This window comes from Alligator sinensis, unplaced genomic scaffold, assembly GCF_000455745.1.
Source record: "Alligator sinensis unplaced genomic scaffold, ASM45574v1 scaffold560_1, whole genome shotgun sequence".
NCBI classification, from domain to species: Eukaryota; Metazoa; Chordata; order Crocodylia; family Alligatoridae; genus Alligator; species Alligator sinensis.
This window is the reverse complement of record NW_005841837.1, coordinates 312242-329786: the sequence shown is the minus strand read 5'-3', so window position 1 is coordinate 329786 and position 17545 is coordinate 312242. Positions and strand designations below refer to the sequence as shown.

The window sequence follows — 17545 nt, the reverse complement described above, 5'->3', positions numbered from 1 at the left end:
AGTTGAGAAGAGTAGATAGATTTGAGGAAGATACAAATGGGAGGCCAACAGTTAACTAAGCTGTGGTGGCAGAGGCTGAATCTGAGAAACCAGTTGGAGCAGCCTTATGAAGTGTTTTAGAATCAAACCAAAGGAAAGTTAATAGACATTAATAAACATTAATTTAAATAGGTAAAAATAACTTGATTTAGAGTTAAGGTTAAAGATAGTTAAATTAACTGGGCACTGAATGAGAAGAGTGGCTAAGTAGGTAACACAAATCAACAAACAAGAACTGAACTCTGTAAGACTGCACAGAAGATGTCTAGGGCAGAAAAATAAGTAAAATCATGTCATAAGAAACCAAAGAAGCCTGAATAGCTGTGGAGCATTTCCAGAAGAAGGAATATCCATCTATTGCCAAGTGCCTAACTGAAGTCTAAGGGAATCAAGAGAAGGAGCAAGTAGCATCAACGTAAAAGGATCCCAGACATCAAGAAAAGCCATTTCTTCATTACAACCAAAGTGAAATCTATAGTGATTTTTTTTCCAAGGAAGAAATAGATTTCATAGATTGCATAGACATTAGGGCTGGAAGGGACCTTGCAAGATCATCGGGTTCAGCCCTCTGCCCAAAGGGCAGGCAGTCTGCAAGGGTCAAATAATCCCAGCAAGATAAGCATCCAAGTGTTTTTTAAAGGAATCCAAAGTAGGTGCCTGCACCATCTCTGGCGGGAATTTATTCCAGGCCCTTGGGACTCGGACAGTAAAGAAGTTTTTCCTTATGTCCAACCTAAAATGGCCTTCCAAGAGGTTTGTCTTCCCATGGGGTGCTCTGGTCAACAGTCATTCTCCCAGTTCCCAGTGCACACTCCTTATATACTTGTAGGCAGCCACCAAGTCCCCCCTAAGCCATTGCTTCTCCAGGCTGAAGAGCCCCAGGCCTCTCAGCCTCTCCTCATAAGGCCTGCTCTCTTGACCTCTAATCATTTGTGTGGCTCTCCTCTGGACTCTCTCAAGCTTTTCCACATCCTTTCTGGATTGCAGAGTCCACATATTATGGACAAAGTGACTGAAGAGATGAATACTGCTAATTTTCTTACTCAGTATGAATTCAAGAGCACTTTCACCCTATTTTTACCTATGCTCCTTGTGTGTCTGGCCTACCGGTTTTCTCTCCGATGCATTATACCCATGACTGCTGCCTTGTCTTGAACAAAATGAAGGCTGTTTGGGGGGCTGTTTGGTTTGGTGAGTGGATGGGGTAGTTGGTTTTTTTGTTCTTATTTAAGCAGGAACTTGAAGGTAAAGCACACCATTAAAGAAAGAAGAGAGTCAGAGAAGAGCCATAGGTTTGGCACTGTACATGATTGCTCAAGGCAGGGAACATAAATTATTTTTAAATGCAATATTGCAAGCAGAAATAACTTGATGTGGCAACCTGATAACGAAAAAAGAAATAAGCTGAAAGGGGGCTGCCAGTGCATTTCTATTAGATTTGACTCTCTTATTTAAAAATAATCATGGATTTTTTCAATTTTTTTCAATATTATAAAAATATATTTTTTTCAAAGCATACATTTTTTCTTCTATTACATTTTTTCACTAATTCCAGCCCTCTCCTGAGGTCGTTTAGAGGATCTCCATGTTCCATAGGAAGGCAAATATCAGTCTGCTAGTTCAGTGGTTTTGATGTTCGATTGCTTATCAAGTTTTTGCCCTTCAGGTGCCAACCGGGATTCACCGGAGCAAGATGTACTGAAACTCTGCCCATGAAAATCCAAAACCAAGAAAGTATGTTAAAATAATCTGAACTTTGCTTTCTCCCCCAACTACAGCAACAAAATCACTGCTACTTGGTGTTTTCACAGTTCAGCTGGAACTGGCCTTTCTTGATTCTGATTATGGCTTGACTCACTAAGCTTTAATCTGTACACCATGGCATTCTCTGGCATCAGAACATGTCTCATTTGTGTGGCTTTTTAAAGCAGAATCTTCTCATCCATCACAGATTTTGTTTTACATTATCAGCTTTCTTGATTGGGGAAATGCTGTAAAGTGTTACTGTGTAGGAATAAGCCAACTGAAATGAATGATGTACAGATTCCATCTTCTAGCCGCCTTGAGAAAAGCACATTATAAAAGTCATTTGGGGATTTGAAATGGCAGACTCCTCTATCACATGCTGAAACACACTTTGATTTGGATTGGTTTTGGCTTCCACAAAGCAAATGGGCGGCTCTCAAACATCTTGAGCCATTTGGATATGCTAAACTGAGATTCAGTTTCTGAAGGTGAACTCACCAAGTCAAATCAGTTCACGCTGAAGGAGCTTCTTTCTTAGCATATGTTCACCTCTTCTCTTTTCTCTGTTTTTCTCTACCATTGTTTTGTTTTTCCTCTCAGGTGCCCAAATGAATTTACTGGTGATCGCTGCCAAAACTACGTAATGGCCAGCTTCTACAGTACGTCCACTTCCTTTCTGTCTGTGCCTCAGTAGGAGCATGCTCAGTTGGTGCTGCTTTCTTGTCACTGCATCTTTCCTCTGATTTATTTTTTTTTATTTATATATCTGTAACTAGATTTATTGCCTTAGACTTAATAGCGATTGTCTCTGCCTGTTGCATGAAAATGATAATAACAAAAGCAATTGCAATATTTTATTGGGTTGTTTGGCATGGAGGTTATGGGCATGTGAGACACAGGAGCATTGTGAACTTAATGTCAAAGGATGTCATATGGCTGATATCAGGCAGCAGAAGTACAAAAACATGTTTCAAAGTCTCACATTTTGTCTGCCAAAAGAATGAACTTCCTGCACTAAAATAGCACAAGTCTTTGTAAAAAGATAGTAACCTACCAAATAAACATAAGCTGATAAGGAACTAATGGTTCCAAAGAAACATAAGTTGCATTTGGAACTAGAAAGTAAAGGTAATTTTTATATGCTCATGAGATGCTGACTGCACAAGAGCCTGAGACTACTGCGCAGTAGCGTTGTGTGGCAGAACCCGTGACATGACACTACTGTTCAGTAGTCTTGGGATTACTGCACAGTAGCATCACAGAAAGGCCACTCATCAGTTCTACTGTGCAGTAACTCAGGTTATTGTGCAATCATTTAGTGCTTGTTGGTACAAGTAACAACTGTGCAGTCAGAATCTCATGTAGATGAGGCCAAGGTGCATCAAAAGAGTGCATTCAAACAGGATCAAAGTGATTTTTTCTTTATTGTTTACATTTTAAATTTGAATAGAAAGAAAAATTTCAAGGAGAAAGAGGAGGAGGGGGATGTACATGATGGTTTATGTTTTTTTATTTGTTGGGGGACAGGTGCAAGAGATCACGTATGTCAGAATCAGATTAAATTGCAAAAGAAAGGCACCACATAAGCTCTTTTGCACACTTGTGTGCTCGTGCATGCACACACATTCACACCAGTGCATGATCAGAGGAGTCTGCCGATGTGGATCTGCCCGTAAAATGGGGGTCACAGACAAATGTATAGTCGTGTAAACTTTCCTTTGGAAGGGATGGTTCCTTATCATTAATTATCAGTGAGAAGGTGAAAAATATGTTGACTATTTATTTTGTAGCCTCAGCTATAGTAAAGCCAAACAGAAAATATAAGGAAATTGCATACTTTTTACATTTTTAATGATCATACATTAATTCATAATTAATTGTTGCTGGTATCCCTGTGCACTGTGAGCTAAGAGCAGTTCTATATGAACTTTTTTTTTGATAGATTGCTCCCTCACCCTGAAAGATTTTGGAGCATGAAAGCTAGCTCAATTTAATTTCCATTAGTACATGGGATAAAAAGCTGTTAGCATGCACTGGACATTATGGAGCCCAAGTAGATGCATAGGTCTTCTCTGACATCAATGAATGAAGAATATACATACATAATTCATATTGTCCATCCTGGGAGTTCTCCTGAATCCCAAATGCTCTAGTAGGAGATTAGACCTCCCAGCATTCAAGTGTTTATGTTCTCCCAATTTTTAAAATGTTTATTAGTGTGTATCTTTAAAACACCTCTGATAAGTATAGACCAAAAGACTAAAATAACTTTCCTTGCTGTTGTGCTTTTGTTTCCTAAGTATTAGATTTTTAATGACCTTTTCTCTTTATGAAAAATACATGTTTTATGCTTTTTCACAGTGTTAAAAGAGCAATGGTAACAAAATAAAGTATTGTCTATTCCCCAAATTATTTCAAACTGTGAGCCCATGAAACTAGAGCCCCAGACTTGAATTATAATCTCAGGGATTTTAGGAGAGTTGGGGTTTTTTGTACCCAGAAAAAAAAAACATTTTTTTCTCTTTAGTTTTTAAATTTTCTAATATTAAATACACTGGGATTTTTACAGGAGTCTTTCTGTGGTAGGTGATCAGGCTAGGATTGCTGCAAGCATCTACAACTATAAAGAGAGATAACAATTGTATCAGTATCAAATTATCCTGTTACAAGGTGGGGGTGTCTACACAGATGCTTTACTGCAAAGCAGACTAATTTGTTGCACAGTAAAGCATCATCATCGACATGTCAGTGACAATTATGGTGCAACAGACTAATTTACTGCACTGCCAGATGAATATCAGATACGATATTCCATCAGATACGAGTGGTATCTGGCAGCACTGCACTTAAATGCACGTTATTAGACAGTGACATCAGGATTAGTTTATCCTGTCTCAGTTGCATTAACTGCACATGTAGATATGCCCAGTGTTATGAAGTAGCTGTTAAATCTGCCTGTTCCTGTAGCCATGTCAATGTAATAAAACCATTGCAACTTTAGCCCTTTCTTCCTTCGGGGTTAAATTTGCAATGACTTAGCTCACTTCTGTGGTACAGGAGTATGCTGATGTAACAGTTTATGGGGCTTCTGAGCATGAACTCCCATGCCCATTTTAAATCAGTTAAAAGTTACATCTGTTCATAGCCTAAGTGAGAAGGGCATGTAAGTCCCATTGTTTTTCACTTGAACTGGCATTGGGGATTCCTGAAAAACCCAGCCTCAGATCTCATTGTAATTCAGTGAGATTACTTCACATAACTACCTCAGGCTACTTTGAAAATCCCAGGCTCTGCTTATTTTATTCTAGCACCTTCTATATACAATATATCTGAAGCACAGAGTGATGTTTCTTAAGTTACTACAAATCTTAAAATGACACTTTTGGAAGGTATCCAGTGAAAGTACATTTATATTTAACAAGAAAAATCAATATAGAAGCACTTATATGACTTTTTTTCCAAACTGAGTATAGATCAGGTTATACAATTAAAAAATAATCAGACTGATCATTCTGATCCAGCAAAGATTGTATCTGAGGCTGAAAGACAAGAGCATATTTTGCACCAAGTAAATAGAGGAATTAATTTAGTTTGGTTTAGCTAGGGAAGCTTATGCTAATTATATAGCAAACCAAATGTTAAAGCAGATGATAATAAGAAAATAAACATGAGCTATATAATCCCATCTGATTTTAGACAGAACTCCTTCTTGATTTCAAGGAGAATTTTTTATTTGAAAACTGATAGGTCATTATGGCTCTCTACAAGGAATAGCTGTAGATTACCTATTCATATCCTAAAGATTCAGCTTAAAATTTATGTTTAAAAATTCAACTCTGTGGATGAAATATTTAAAAGCAATGAAGATAAGGGGAGTTTTTTAATTGACTTCAGTAGGAGCAGAGTTAGGCTAATGCTGATCATTTTTGCAAATCTCACTGCAGTTCACTGTAGTAGGAAGTTTGTCTATTTAAGGAGTACTTCATTGCACCCATAGTGCAATACAAAAATATTTCAATCATTGTAAGACTGTGAAAAGCTGATGAAATATGATGGATCAATTTCACACTAGTCTCCTTTATTAAGGAAATTACTCCCATACAAACAATTTTCCCTGCCTTTAAGGGGCATATGAAAGGAGAGGGAGAAAAAGCTTGTAGATGCATTTTATCTCCCTCAGGTTGAGAGTCCATTTACATCCAGTTTTGTGTAGAGGGTAAATAATGGTGTATACCATCAAAAAGCTTCACAATGGAAGTTGGCAGTTTGCCTGTACTGCAATATTTAACTTCAGGATTGTTCCCCCTATCCAGTGTATTCATGGGTAGGAGGGAATAAGGTGCATAATTTAGTTTAGGATGCACAATCAAGAAAGTGCAAGGAAGCCGTTGCAATTCTGGGTCAAGCAAATATAGTGTAACTGAGGCCGTAGCAATCAAGTCCAAGACTAAGTCCACTCTTGCATCTCAGACTGATTTATCACACCAAATGGGTAGGATTGGACTTTTGTAGGGATAGGGGAAAGAAGAGCATTATGGGCAAAACTAAACCACACATTTTTCCAGGAATTTAAGTTACATGCTCAGAGCTTATGGAGCAACATGGAGCAGCATGGTAGCATCAGGTAGCTCTAAAGTTTTATCACTAGTAAACCTATTATCCCATCAACCTGGCCTCAGTAGATTGAGAATCCCATGCTTAGGTGCCAGGTTAAGTGTGAGCCTCACAATAATTTATGTGGTCCAACTGGACCAGTGTGTAAACTTCTTGTGTTTCCACACATTACTGTGCACATTCATATAAAACGCATTACATTGGCAAAATGCATGAAGTAAGCAAAACAAACTTTTATTCCTAAAGGCAAATACTTAAGTAGAAACAGCTCAGAAATTTCAATTAATTTCAACTGTGCCGCAGTTGATTAATCTGTGATAGAAAAATTCTAAGATTGATGTGACCCAGAAATTAGATATGATGCTGGGCAAGTTTTGAGTATGCCTTTGACATACTTTTGTGATGCAACACAACCGTTACTCCCATTTTTTTTTCATTTTTACATATGCTCTGCTTTATGTTTTGAAATGTACAGTGTACACTCGTTCTCATATAATGCAGCTTTCCAAAATAGTTATCTGGCTACAGAGTTATTTGGAAATTTTACCTTGAACTTCAAATGCCTCTGAAACACTTATGAGTTTAAGGATTTGTTTATACAGTGCAATGCAATTCACTATAGAGATACCAAACCTAGCACAGAACTCCAATGGGGCTAATTTATCCTGTTAATTTACCCCTTCTCAACAGGATAAACCAGGCAGTGCACTAGGTTAACATGGCTGTACTGCTTCTGGTACCTGAGGTAGCTCAACACTTCACTGCCCTGTGCCATGTAGATCTACCCTAAGTCCCACTGACTTCCAACAGAACTTATGGGCTAGGGACAGGCATTACACATAAACTAATTTAAGTGATCAGAAACTGGTTTAAACCTGTAACAGAACAGATGTTCTGTGCACATAAACCAGTCTGAAAATGGCTGAAACCGGTTTGAGATAAACCTGGTTGAATGTAGTATCAGACTTAACTGATTTGGGTCAAACTGGTTTATGCAATGTCTGTCCCAGATCCCTTGCTGGTTTAAGTTAAACCAGACTCCCCTAGCATCCCGGCATGGGCTCTGGCCTGGGTGACTCTCTCTGCTCCACAGCACAGCTGGCCCCTCCTCTCTGCTCCCTGGCTGCAGCTCAGCAGAGACTGCAGGCTGCTTCCCCTCTCCCTCTTACCACTCACTGCTAAGCAGGAATTTCCCCCCTCCCCTCTGCCTTGCTGAGAGGTGTCTGTGTATTAGCTAGCAGACCATCTGCTGGCTACGGTCATGCTGTGGCAGACGGCACAAAGGCAGAATCAACATGTAGCTGGTAATGTCCCTCTTGTTCTCTTAATTGGGGTGATAAACACTGAGTTATCAATTCCCTGCTGGGCTGGTCAGGAGGGGGAGGGGAGAACCCCTCCCCAATGAAAGCTTCCTGCCAGGTCCTGACCGAGCACCTCCTCAGCTCAGCACTATGCAAGGGAAAGGAGGGCTGTGCTAGTGCCCACCACACCCCCCCCCACAATCCCAGCTTCTAGCCTGTCACTACAGGCATGTACCTGCATGTCTGGGATGTCTGTGCAGTTACAAACTGATTTAGCCTAGCCAGGTTCGACTAACCTGCAAAGATTGAATCAGTTCAGACTCTTTGAATGTCTGTCCCTAGCCTTAATCTCAGATTTGACATTAAAAGAAGAGGCCACTTTTTTAGATATAAATTACTACACCAATTCTTTGGAAGTTAATTGGCTCTGATATTTATCTAAGAAGATAAAATGAATCCTTAACTTTTTCTCAAATTTTAATTAGAGACAGGGTAAAATTTTTCAAGAGATGAAGGCACCTGTGTTCATGAAAAGAGCATTTTAGGAGTTGGTCTCACTGGGTGTGTTGACATGTGCATTAATGCACTTTTACTAATGCACATTAAATTTAGTACCTCCAACATGAGGTACTAAATAAATGCACATTCGGCTGTGTTAATGTGCAGGAGTGCAAGCATATGCTTTTTTAGTGACGCTTAATGAGCAGTAGCCTATTCTACTGTGCATTAGTGTATTAACAGATTTTACCTGCTACTTTTAATGCACAGTAGGATAGGCTACTGTGCATTAAAGCACATGTGTAGATGTGCCCACTGAATTTCATTTGGATCTAGGCTCTTAGGGTGTCTGTACACAAGCACAGAGCCTGCTCTGATGCTCTGTAATTACATCATGTTGGAGCAGACGTGATTTATCCAGGCTGCAGAAGCATAGTAGTTATCGTGCTCCAGCATTTCATGTATCAGCATCCCCATGCTTCAAAATGGCAGCAGGGGTTCATGGACTAAAGCAAGTTCAATGACCTGTAGTTCAAGTGCCCCTGCTGCCATTTTGAATTATGGGGATGCTGATATACAAGACGCTGAAGCACTCTAATTAGAGCAGCTTTTGGAGTCGCTCTAATTAAAGCATTGCCCCTTCCCCTCCCACCCCAGAGCATGTGTAAAAATGCCCTCAGTGCCTAACTCATTTCTGAATAGCAATCATAACTATCTCTGTTCAGCTGGCCAAAATGCAGGATTTCCAGGGTTTTTTAAAATATTTTTTAAGTGTTGCTTGAGTCCATATCAGAGCAGAGCCAAACTTATCAACATTTCTTCTGAACCAGAAATTAAGGGGAAAAAAAGTTTCCAAAACATAAAAAGCATGGTGCCTCTGAAACCAAATCTGCTTCTGAGATTCCACAGTTGCTGAATGAATCTGATATTCTTGTCAGTTTCATTCATTAGCTCAGGGAAGGGCAAGGATCCAGTCGGCAGTGGACTCCATTTCCCAGCTGCCCCTGCGCATGGCTGGGGCTGGTCTCCATGGAGATCCCAGACATACCTGCGCTATGATTATGCAAGGCTGGGGTTGCCATGGAGACCAGCCACAGCCATGCTGGCAGGGCACGTGGCAGAGCAGGACAGGGGGATGCTCCAGAGCTACTGGGATCTTGTGATGGGGCAGCTTGCTCTGGAGTCAGGGTAGAGCCATGATCTGTAGCCTGCACACTCTGATCTGTGCCCTGGCTCCTTGCAGCGGTGACAGCCTGGTCTGGAGCAGGGGCAGAGCCATGCTTCCCTGCCTACGTGCCCTTGCCCGGAGCATGCCAGCTACAGATCACAGCTCTGCTGTGGCTCCAGAGCAAACTGCCCCCATCACAAGATCCCAGCAGCTCTGGAGCATCCCCCTGCCCTGCTCTGCCACACACACTGCCAGGGAGGCTGGGGCTGGTCTCCATGGCAACCCCAGCCTTGAGCTTTCACAGCACAGCTGTAGCTGGAGTTTTCATGAAGATTGGCCCCAGCCCTGCAGGCAGGGGCTACTGGGAAATGGAGTCCGGCTGTCGGCAGGATGGGCCATTTTGCCCACCTTTGCATTTGCTGTTCAGGTTCCCAGTGTTTGAGGCTTAGAACTTCCCCTGCCATACAGAGTGCCCTTGGAAACCATGCACTTCCCAGGCCACTGGCTTCCCTAGGCTATCCACTGGGAGTCTGACAGCCTGGAAGCTCCAGATATGATGCGACCTCAAACTCTAAATGCCCAAGCTGTAACTAGGGCTTCCAGACTCCCTGCTAGAGCCAGGGTTCTCGGGGCTTTTGGACTCCCAGCTCCACAGCAGCAAGTGTACGAGTCTTGGTGTGGCTGCCCCTGAGCCAAGAACTCTGGAAGCACTGAGATCCTCAGACTCTGGGTTAATATTAGGGCCAGACACCATGGCTCTGGGGCATTTCCAAGTTGCCTGGGGCTATGAACCCCACTATAATATCCTGGGTGATTCAAATGGTGGTGCTGCCATGGACTAGGACAAGTCCTAGGACTTCCAGGTTTCAAGCCTTAGGTCCTTAGTCAGAAGCCTGGAAGCCCTTAGAGCCCCAGTTAAGCTGACATGGCAGGCTGCCCCACAGCTGTGGCCCCAGCCTTGAATCCATCCTGCCATGATTTCAGACAGAGAATCCAGGAGAGTTCATGAGAAGCCTGTTTTCAAATCTCCCAAACTGCAGCAAACCCGAGACATTTTTATGGCACCAGTTCAGGTTCTATAAACCAGTATTTTCAAAAAACTCTCTTTCACCAGCATTTTGACCCTCTGGCTTCCTAAGTCATTTTTGACAATTTATGCCTTAAAGCATTTTTGTTTTGTTTCGTTTTTCAGTTTTGCCAAGCACAAAATCATATCTAGAATGAAAATGGAATGACTTAAAGCAAACTTTGTAGTTCTTTTTAAAGCCCCTGGACAGAGGTTTGGTTAAAACCGTTTCACATATAATGAGTGTAAGACATTAGCTTGAATAGGAAGAGTGGTACCTAACTCTTTGTAAAATAAAAATTGTTGGGGTATTTTGCTTTCTCTTAATCAGGGCAAGAGAAAGTAGCTGTAAATAGCAAAAATAAATTAGAGCCATATTCAGTCTAGGGTCAGAATGAGTGGTGCATGTTTTCTCAGCATGTTTTCTTCTTAGGGCTTTCAGCCAGAATATATTCCCATTTTAAGTACCAATTTCCCATTGAATTATTTGAAATAGAGGGTGCATGTTATGAATGATTTCCCTTGAAACTGAATTACAGGCAGGCTACCAGTCTCACCTCTAAAACAACCTAAATGCAGTAATATATATGCATGTGCATGTCACTAATTTTATTGAAAATTTAACCAAGCTTTCTATGCAACTAATGTATATTGTTAGCAGTGTTCATGTAGGCATTTAAAACTGGCTCTTTAGGTAGAAATGTGGATGGATTCTGATGGATTTAACCCTTAAAATGTTACTGATTGGCACAAAACTAATTGGGCCCTCCATCTTCACTGATTTGTATATGCTTATTGAGTACCTACTTCTTTAGAAAATCCAGATTGGCTTCCAAAGTCCATAGGAACAAGAGCTGAGAAAGTGAGAGCTAATCTAGTATCCCAATGGGGAGAGTTGCTGGGAGTCCATTCCCATTGGTATCCCAATGGGAATGGAATTTAACTTTTCCATGCAACTCAGTTAGCCAAACCACCTATAACTATAGCCCCATTAACATTCATCAGAGTTTTGCTATTGACTTCAGTGTAGTTCAGTTTTACCTGGGGTTTTTAATTCTGCAAAGGAAAATGGGTTCACTTGAACACAAAGCATTTTCCAGCCCCCCTGGGTTTTACAAAACACAAAGCCTACATTCCTCCATGAGGCCAGCCCTGAAATAATTTAGCTAGTTGTGCTTATTGGGCTGATATTGCTCCCAGCTCCCTGGAGGCATATCAGTTCCCCTAGGCAGGATTTTTCAGGGACTGCATGCCTGACAGTGGGTCATATCCTCAGCTAGAGTACATGGGTGTAGTCCCCCGCCCCCCTCCACATTTAGTGGAGCTGGCTGATTTAAACCACATCAAAAACTGACAGGCCCACTCTGCTGAGGATCAGTTCCCTTCAAACTAGTGATAACCAAAAGAAAAGAACTGGGTATCAGGAATGGCAAGGTATTCCACCAGCATAATGAGGTCTTCATCTTCAGCGACGGAGTAGAGACCTCCTACAAAATGCCTTCCCTGGGTGGTATAATTCAGTTCAGCATAAGGCAGTTGCATGCTGTCAGTCAGACGTTCAACTGCTTCAGATTGTACCCTAGAATCACAGCCCCCTTGTATACCTCAGTAAAATCTTTAAGGGTTAACCATCATTACCACGTTCCACTGCATTATGCCACTTGAGATTCTGTGAACCTATTATGGTGTATTACCCTTTTCACAATGAAAGTTACAGAAGCACTGCCTGAGCACTGCCCCATTAACCACACGCCACTTGTCCTGTTTCAGTGTGCAGACACAGAATAGCCATAATATTCATGTGTAATTTGTTTTGGAGTATGGTGTATTGCTCTTTTCTGAAACTTTTTCCCTTTTCTTTCTTTTTTGTCAACTTTCTGCATTGGCAGAGCATCTTGGGATTGAATTTATGGGTATGGACCAATCATTCCTTTTAGCCTGCAGATTTTAGAGCCTGAGAGATAAAACCTTTTTTCCCATCCTCCCCCTCAATTCCTAACCAATTTCTCTATGCTTTAGAAGGGATCATACAGCTATAACATGGACCTTTATTAACATTCTCTCTGTGAATACCTCACTAGAGCATTAATATGCACAGGATACTTTGAGTATCAGACATCTAAGAATTAGACATTGCCACAGTACTGTAAATTCATTTTACTCCTAGACAGCTTTAACAGTTGGTCACATTTCCATGAGCTTTTGATACTGCTGAATTTTGGAAACAAAACTATGACAGGATAGCACAGTCATTTAATTTCTAGGACAAAATTCATGGCATTGAGCCCAATTTCCAAAGTCAAGTATCTAAATCTATAATCAGAACTTAATTGCCTGGAATGGGTACTTAAGCAAAGATTTATGTCCTTGACATCAGATAATCAATTTTGCAAATTGGGTCCAGTTGACTAATAACCACAAATAAACTCCCTTCTAAACTTCAAAATGCCCAGTTTGGAGATAGAACGTCAGATCCTCACCTGTTATAAATCAGCAGTTATAAATGCCACTTTAATACCAGCTGAAGATCCAGCCTGCAGCTTGTAAATCTTCTTTTATGCTATTTGATCAAGAGCAAGACCTGCTGACCAACAGCTTTTCTATGGCCCACCATGTGACGTGTATTGATTCCAAAAAGCATATTAGTAGGTAAGAACATGCCTAATCCCTACTCAGATAGGCTGATAATAGAGAGAAAGGCCTGGAGCCCAGCACCCCGCCCCCCTCCCAGTTCAGATGTGGGGACCACACTCTGTGGTCCTTTGTGCCCTGAATGGATAGGAAGGACTAGGCTCACTCTCCTCCTCCTTTCTGCAAAATATCATTTACCTGCCTTTCATGTCATACACTTCTAAATTATCTGAGGAGAAGAAGCTTGGGCAGATCACTTGGATTGTATAATGGAAAGCCTGGAATATGAAATGCACATTCTTGTAAAGCTAGTGTGGAAGAGCTTAACATGGCCTGTTTCAGGGACTAGAACCCATAAGACTTTACATAGGACACACTCCTGCCAGTACGTATACCATGAGCTACTCCAGGAGCCACAAATCGAAGTGCCCTGAGCCAGGAGAAACCATTGTGGTCAGAGAGTTCTTCCATTCAGAGAAGGGTGAAAAGACATTTGCACAGTTGTCCTGTCTTGACATTTTGGATAGAAATGGTGCTTGACATTCTTTATGGGGATTCTCTAAATCAGTAAAGCCCTGGCCCCCCTGACAGTACTCTCTCTCCAGCCCATTGCAAACCATCCTTGTGGAGGTGAGCACAGACACCAGATGCAATAACTATGCCTTGGGCAGATATCTGCGGCTGTAAGATTTGTGTAGCATAGGCAAAAGCTGGCACAGCCATGCTCCTGGTTAAACTCACTTGTTCCCATCTGGCAGGAGGGATAAAAATACTGTTAAAAACTCCATGAAGTATATTTCATTTGCCCCATTTGCTTCCCTCAGAAGAGTGTGGGCTTACAGAAGAGGCAGGAGTGCAACCTGAAAACCCCTCAAAAAACACAGATCAATGGGGAATAATAAAACCTTCGTTCCTAACTGGGTGGATCTCAGGGCAGCTGGAGACGGTTAGTCCCCTCAAAACTGTGACCTGGGAGCACAATTTATAGGAGCTCTCCCTGCTCACACACAGGTACCTCCAGGTAGCAGGGCACAGACAGGGACTGTAGTCCCACATAGAACCTTCAGCTATCCCCAAATTTAGGGCCTTTGCATGAAGGTCCCTGATACCATTCAGACTTGTCCCATAAAGAGCAATAATCCAATAAAGATCATAAATGTATACACATATATGCATAGCACATGGCAGGTGCCATAGGATACAGATAGGACAGTCAGATGCCTGTGTAAACCTAGCTCTCCCTAATTACATTGGCAAAAAAAGACCACAGGCCACAATCTGTTCTTAGTCAAACTGAAGTGATTCCACTGATGTCTGGAAAATTAATAAGATATGCACTGACAGAACCGAGAAGAATATTGCTCCATATTTATTTAGCCCTCCCCCACCCCGCCTTTTTTTTGCGTTCATAAGATAGTGGCTGATAGCGTGACAACCAAATTACCATACAAATCAGTCCAGATTCACTTGAATCAGTTAACACAATTCTCTAGTCTCTTAGTGCATTGTGACATCATAATATACCATTTGCCTGACTAACTAAGTGCTAGCAAAAGAAGCTGCTACTTAGGCAAAGTCAGGAGTTATGCTGTATGAGAAATCCCTTCAGACTCTGCTTCAACCTTTATTTCAAGCATTTCTTCACTCTATTTTTTCCAGTATCAAGCATGCTATGCCAGGCCTGCAGTTGACTCCTCAGCCTTTAACCTTGTCTTTCCCTGTCATCCTCTCTCTGTCTTATGTGTTGGTTTTGTTTTTTTATTTTGCCTTTCGACTTTCCGTTCCTGGATTTTGAGTTGTTTAATAAATTGTTTGGCATTATAGTTTTACCAAACTGACTTCTTCTTTCCCTCCTTAATAATCAGTGCTATTAATTTTGTCTGACAGTGTTCATGACCTCTTAACTGGTGTGTTGATTTTCATTGGGGTTGGCTTGTAGGAAGATTTTTTTTTTTTGTGATGAGGTGCATTGTATCATGGAAATTAATATGCCTTGTCTACCACAGGAAAATTTCCATTCATAATGAAACTTGTATTCCATGATGACCTTGCACGGCTAGTTGCTATATGATAGGGAGGTGTGAAAGAACAAATAATACCTGTGTGACTTCCTTGTAGACCATAGTAATGTTCATTCTCCAATGAGCAATGCATCCTTAAGTATAGGTTTGTTCTTGAAAAGTGTTTCTTAAATTAGCCAGTATTTCAGAAAATATTACATAAACATCAACCAAAGTGCTTGCAGTCCCTGTTCTCCCAACAAGACCTTCCTCATGTTGGGAGCATGAAGATACATCAGCAGCTACCTTGTTACTTGAAAGAGCAGCCTCATGACCAATATTGACTCTTTCATGACATGACAAGCTGGGAACCACACCGAGTGTGTCTACATTAATGCACTTTTGCTAATGCACATTAAAATAGACTAATGCGCCTTTTTCCAGTAGCTCACAATGAAGGTACTAAATTTAATGCATATTAGCAAAAGCGCATTAATGAACATGTAGACGTGCCCAGTGTCTCCTACCAACTTAGATACCACAGTATGCAAGATGATTCTAAATCCTGTCACACAAACACAACTTCCTTTTCAAGAGCCCCATGCCACAAGCTACGTAACACTAGACCAGGTGACACCTGGAAAAAAAAAATAAAGAAACATTTTTTAAAAGTTTCAAAAAACCATTAGCTGTGACATAAAGTATGGTGAAAGCAATTCTTCACTTCCTTTCTTGCCTTACAGCTTAACTTTGGCTGACTGAGTTCCCACGGGTTAAGGAGATATTCATAGAGTATTATCACAAGCCTGTATAAGGGAACCCTAACAGTAAAGGAGCAGAGTCAACTCACCATTGGGGCCTCTGTGCTTGCTAATGTGGCCATACAAAAAAAAATGCACCCCCTGATGACCATATTGATCCCAAAGAGAGGAACATAGTTTGGATCCACAAAGCTTCCCTCTCTGTCAGTACACAGTTGGCATCTTCAGTCCAGCACTCTAAGCATAACATTTCCCTAAGATAACATGCAGTGTGGTTTTTGCCAAGTGTGACCAACTCTGGAATGTGGGGTGTGCTCCTACCTAAACATTGCTGGTGCTAATGATTTCTTCATAACCGTAAAATATCTCTGAATAAGAGTTCTATGTTTTGTCAGAGGAAAAGGTGACACTCTAGCAATGGCAATTCCTTTACTATAAATTATGATAGGCAACTTAAATGCACAATATTTCTCTGATACAATGCATCACTCATCTCTGGTACCACCATATTTTTTAGTGTTGGGGGAAAATGAGGCTTAACCATTTTTTTTTTAACCAAACTGCTGAGCCTGTCTCATTTCCATCAGTGATGTAATTACAAGCCAAGCTCATGCTACAAATGTAAAAGGACATTCTGAAATTTCTCCTGTAAAGACCACTGAGATATAAATAGATATTTTGTGGGAGGAAAGAAGAGAAAAATTGGTTTGTGGGGGGGAGAGGCAAGAACAGGAGAAAAAAAGATACAAGCTAAAAAAAAATTCCGGGACTGATAAGGGATGGTCATTCCAGCTGTCTTTGCAGGAGTAAAACATCCCAAGCAATTTCAAATTCATATGATTACCTTAATGCATTGCATTTTTATTTTAAGTAAATGCTGACAGTTTCTCAGTTTTAAAAATATACATTTAATATCATTCTAGTTAAAAATAGAAGTATCTTGTTTATTATTTTACTTCTTTTTACTGGCACCCACCAGGCATCAATATTGTTTTAAGAGCTTACAGTCTTACCTAGTTCCCTTTGAAGCCTATAATGATTTTTTGGTGGTTGTGTTTTTTGTGTTACTGTGTGATCTTGCAGTATGTAGCATGTCAGCTGTTCATCTGTCACTGCTTCAACAGTCAGTCTGCATCTTGTAATCTTCTCTGTTTTTGTCCCTTTCTAGAAGCTGAGGAACTGTACCAGAAAAGGGTGTTGACCATAACTGGCATCTGTATTGCCCTCCTTGTGGTTGGCATCATGTGTGTGGTGGCCTACTGCAAAACCAAGTAAACTTTTCTCTTCCTTTTTATTTCTATGATTGTCACTAAGGGCCTGATATTACAAACCTTCACAAGTTGGCACGTAGCATCATGAGTTATCCCATTGTCTAGTCACCAATGACATTCATTGCGTGATTGAAACCTGCCATAGACCTGCAAGCTGATCTGAACCATTATGCTACAGCTTTCTTTGAGTCTGTAGGTAGCATGACAATTTTAACATGGTCAATCATAATCTGTCTTTATCTAAATTTGAATTTAAATAACACAGCTGGTAGGCTGGCAAAAAGGCTCACTCATTATCAGGTGAAAGTATCAAAATAATAATATTTATGTATGTTTTGCACATCAAATATCACACAGCCTAATATAGAAGGGCTTTACAAACATTAATTAATTCACCGTCTCAGTTGGAATGTGAATCAGAGTAATATCACTGAAGCATCTGTTCCGTTT

General features: G+C 40.8%; 1 protein-coding gene across 7 annotated transcripts in view; it reads left to right on the top strand.

The window, feature by feature from the left end:
• NRG1 (neuregulin 1) overlaps positions 1 to 17545 on the top strand; it is a 251358-nt gene that overhangs the window by 215652 nt on the left and 18161 nt on the right. For 3 of the 7 annotated variants that reach the window (XM_025202519.1, XM_025202505.1, XM_025202502.1), the window contains 2 exons: positions 1706 to 1773; positions 16993 to 17095. In XM_025202519.1, the coding sequence (XP_025058304.1) occupies positions 1706 to 1773; positions 16993 to 17095 (171 nt within the window). Of the gene's footprint in view, positions 1 to 1705; positions 1774 to 2385; positions 2445 to 12321; positions 12346 to 16992; positions 17096 to 17545 lie in introns of all 7 variants that reach the window. The other 4 variants (XM_025202496.1, XM_025202486.1, XM_025202510.1 and 1 more) reach the window with 2 other exon arrangements.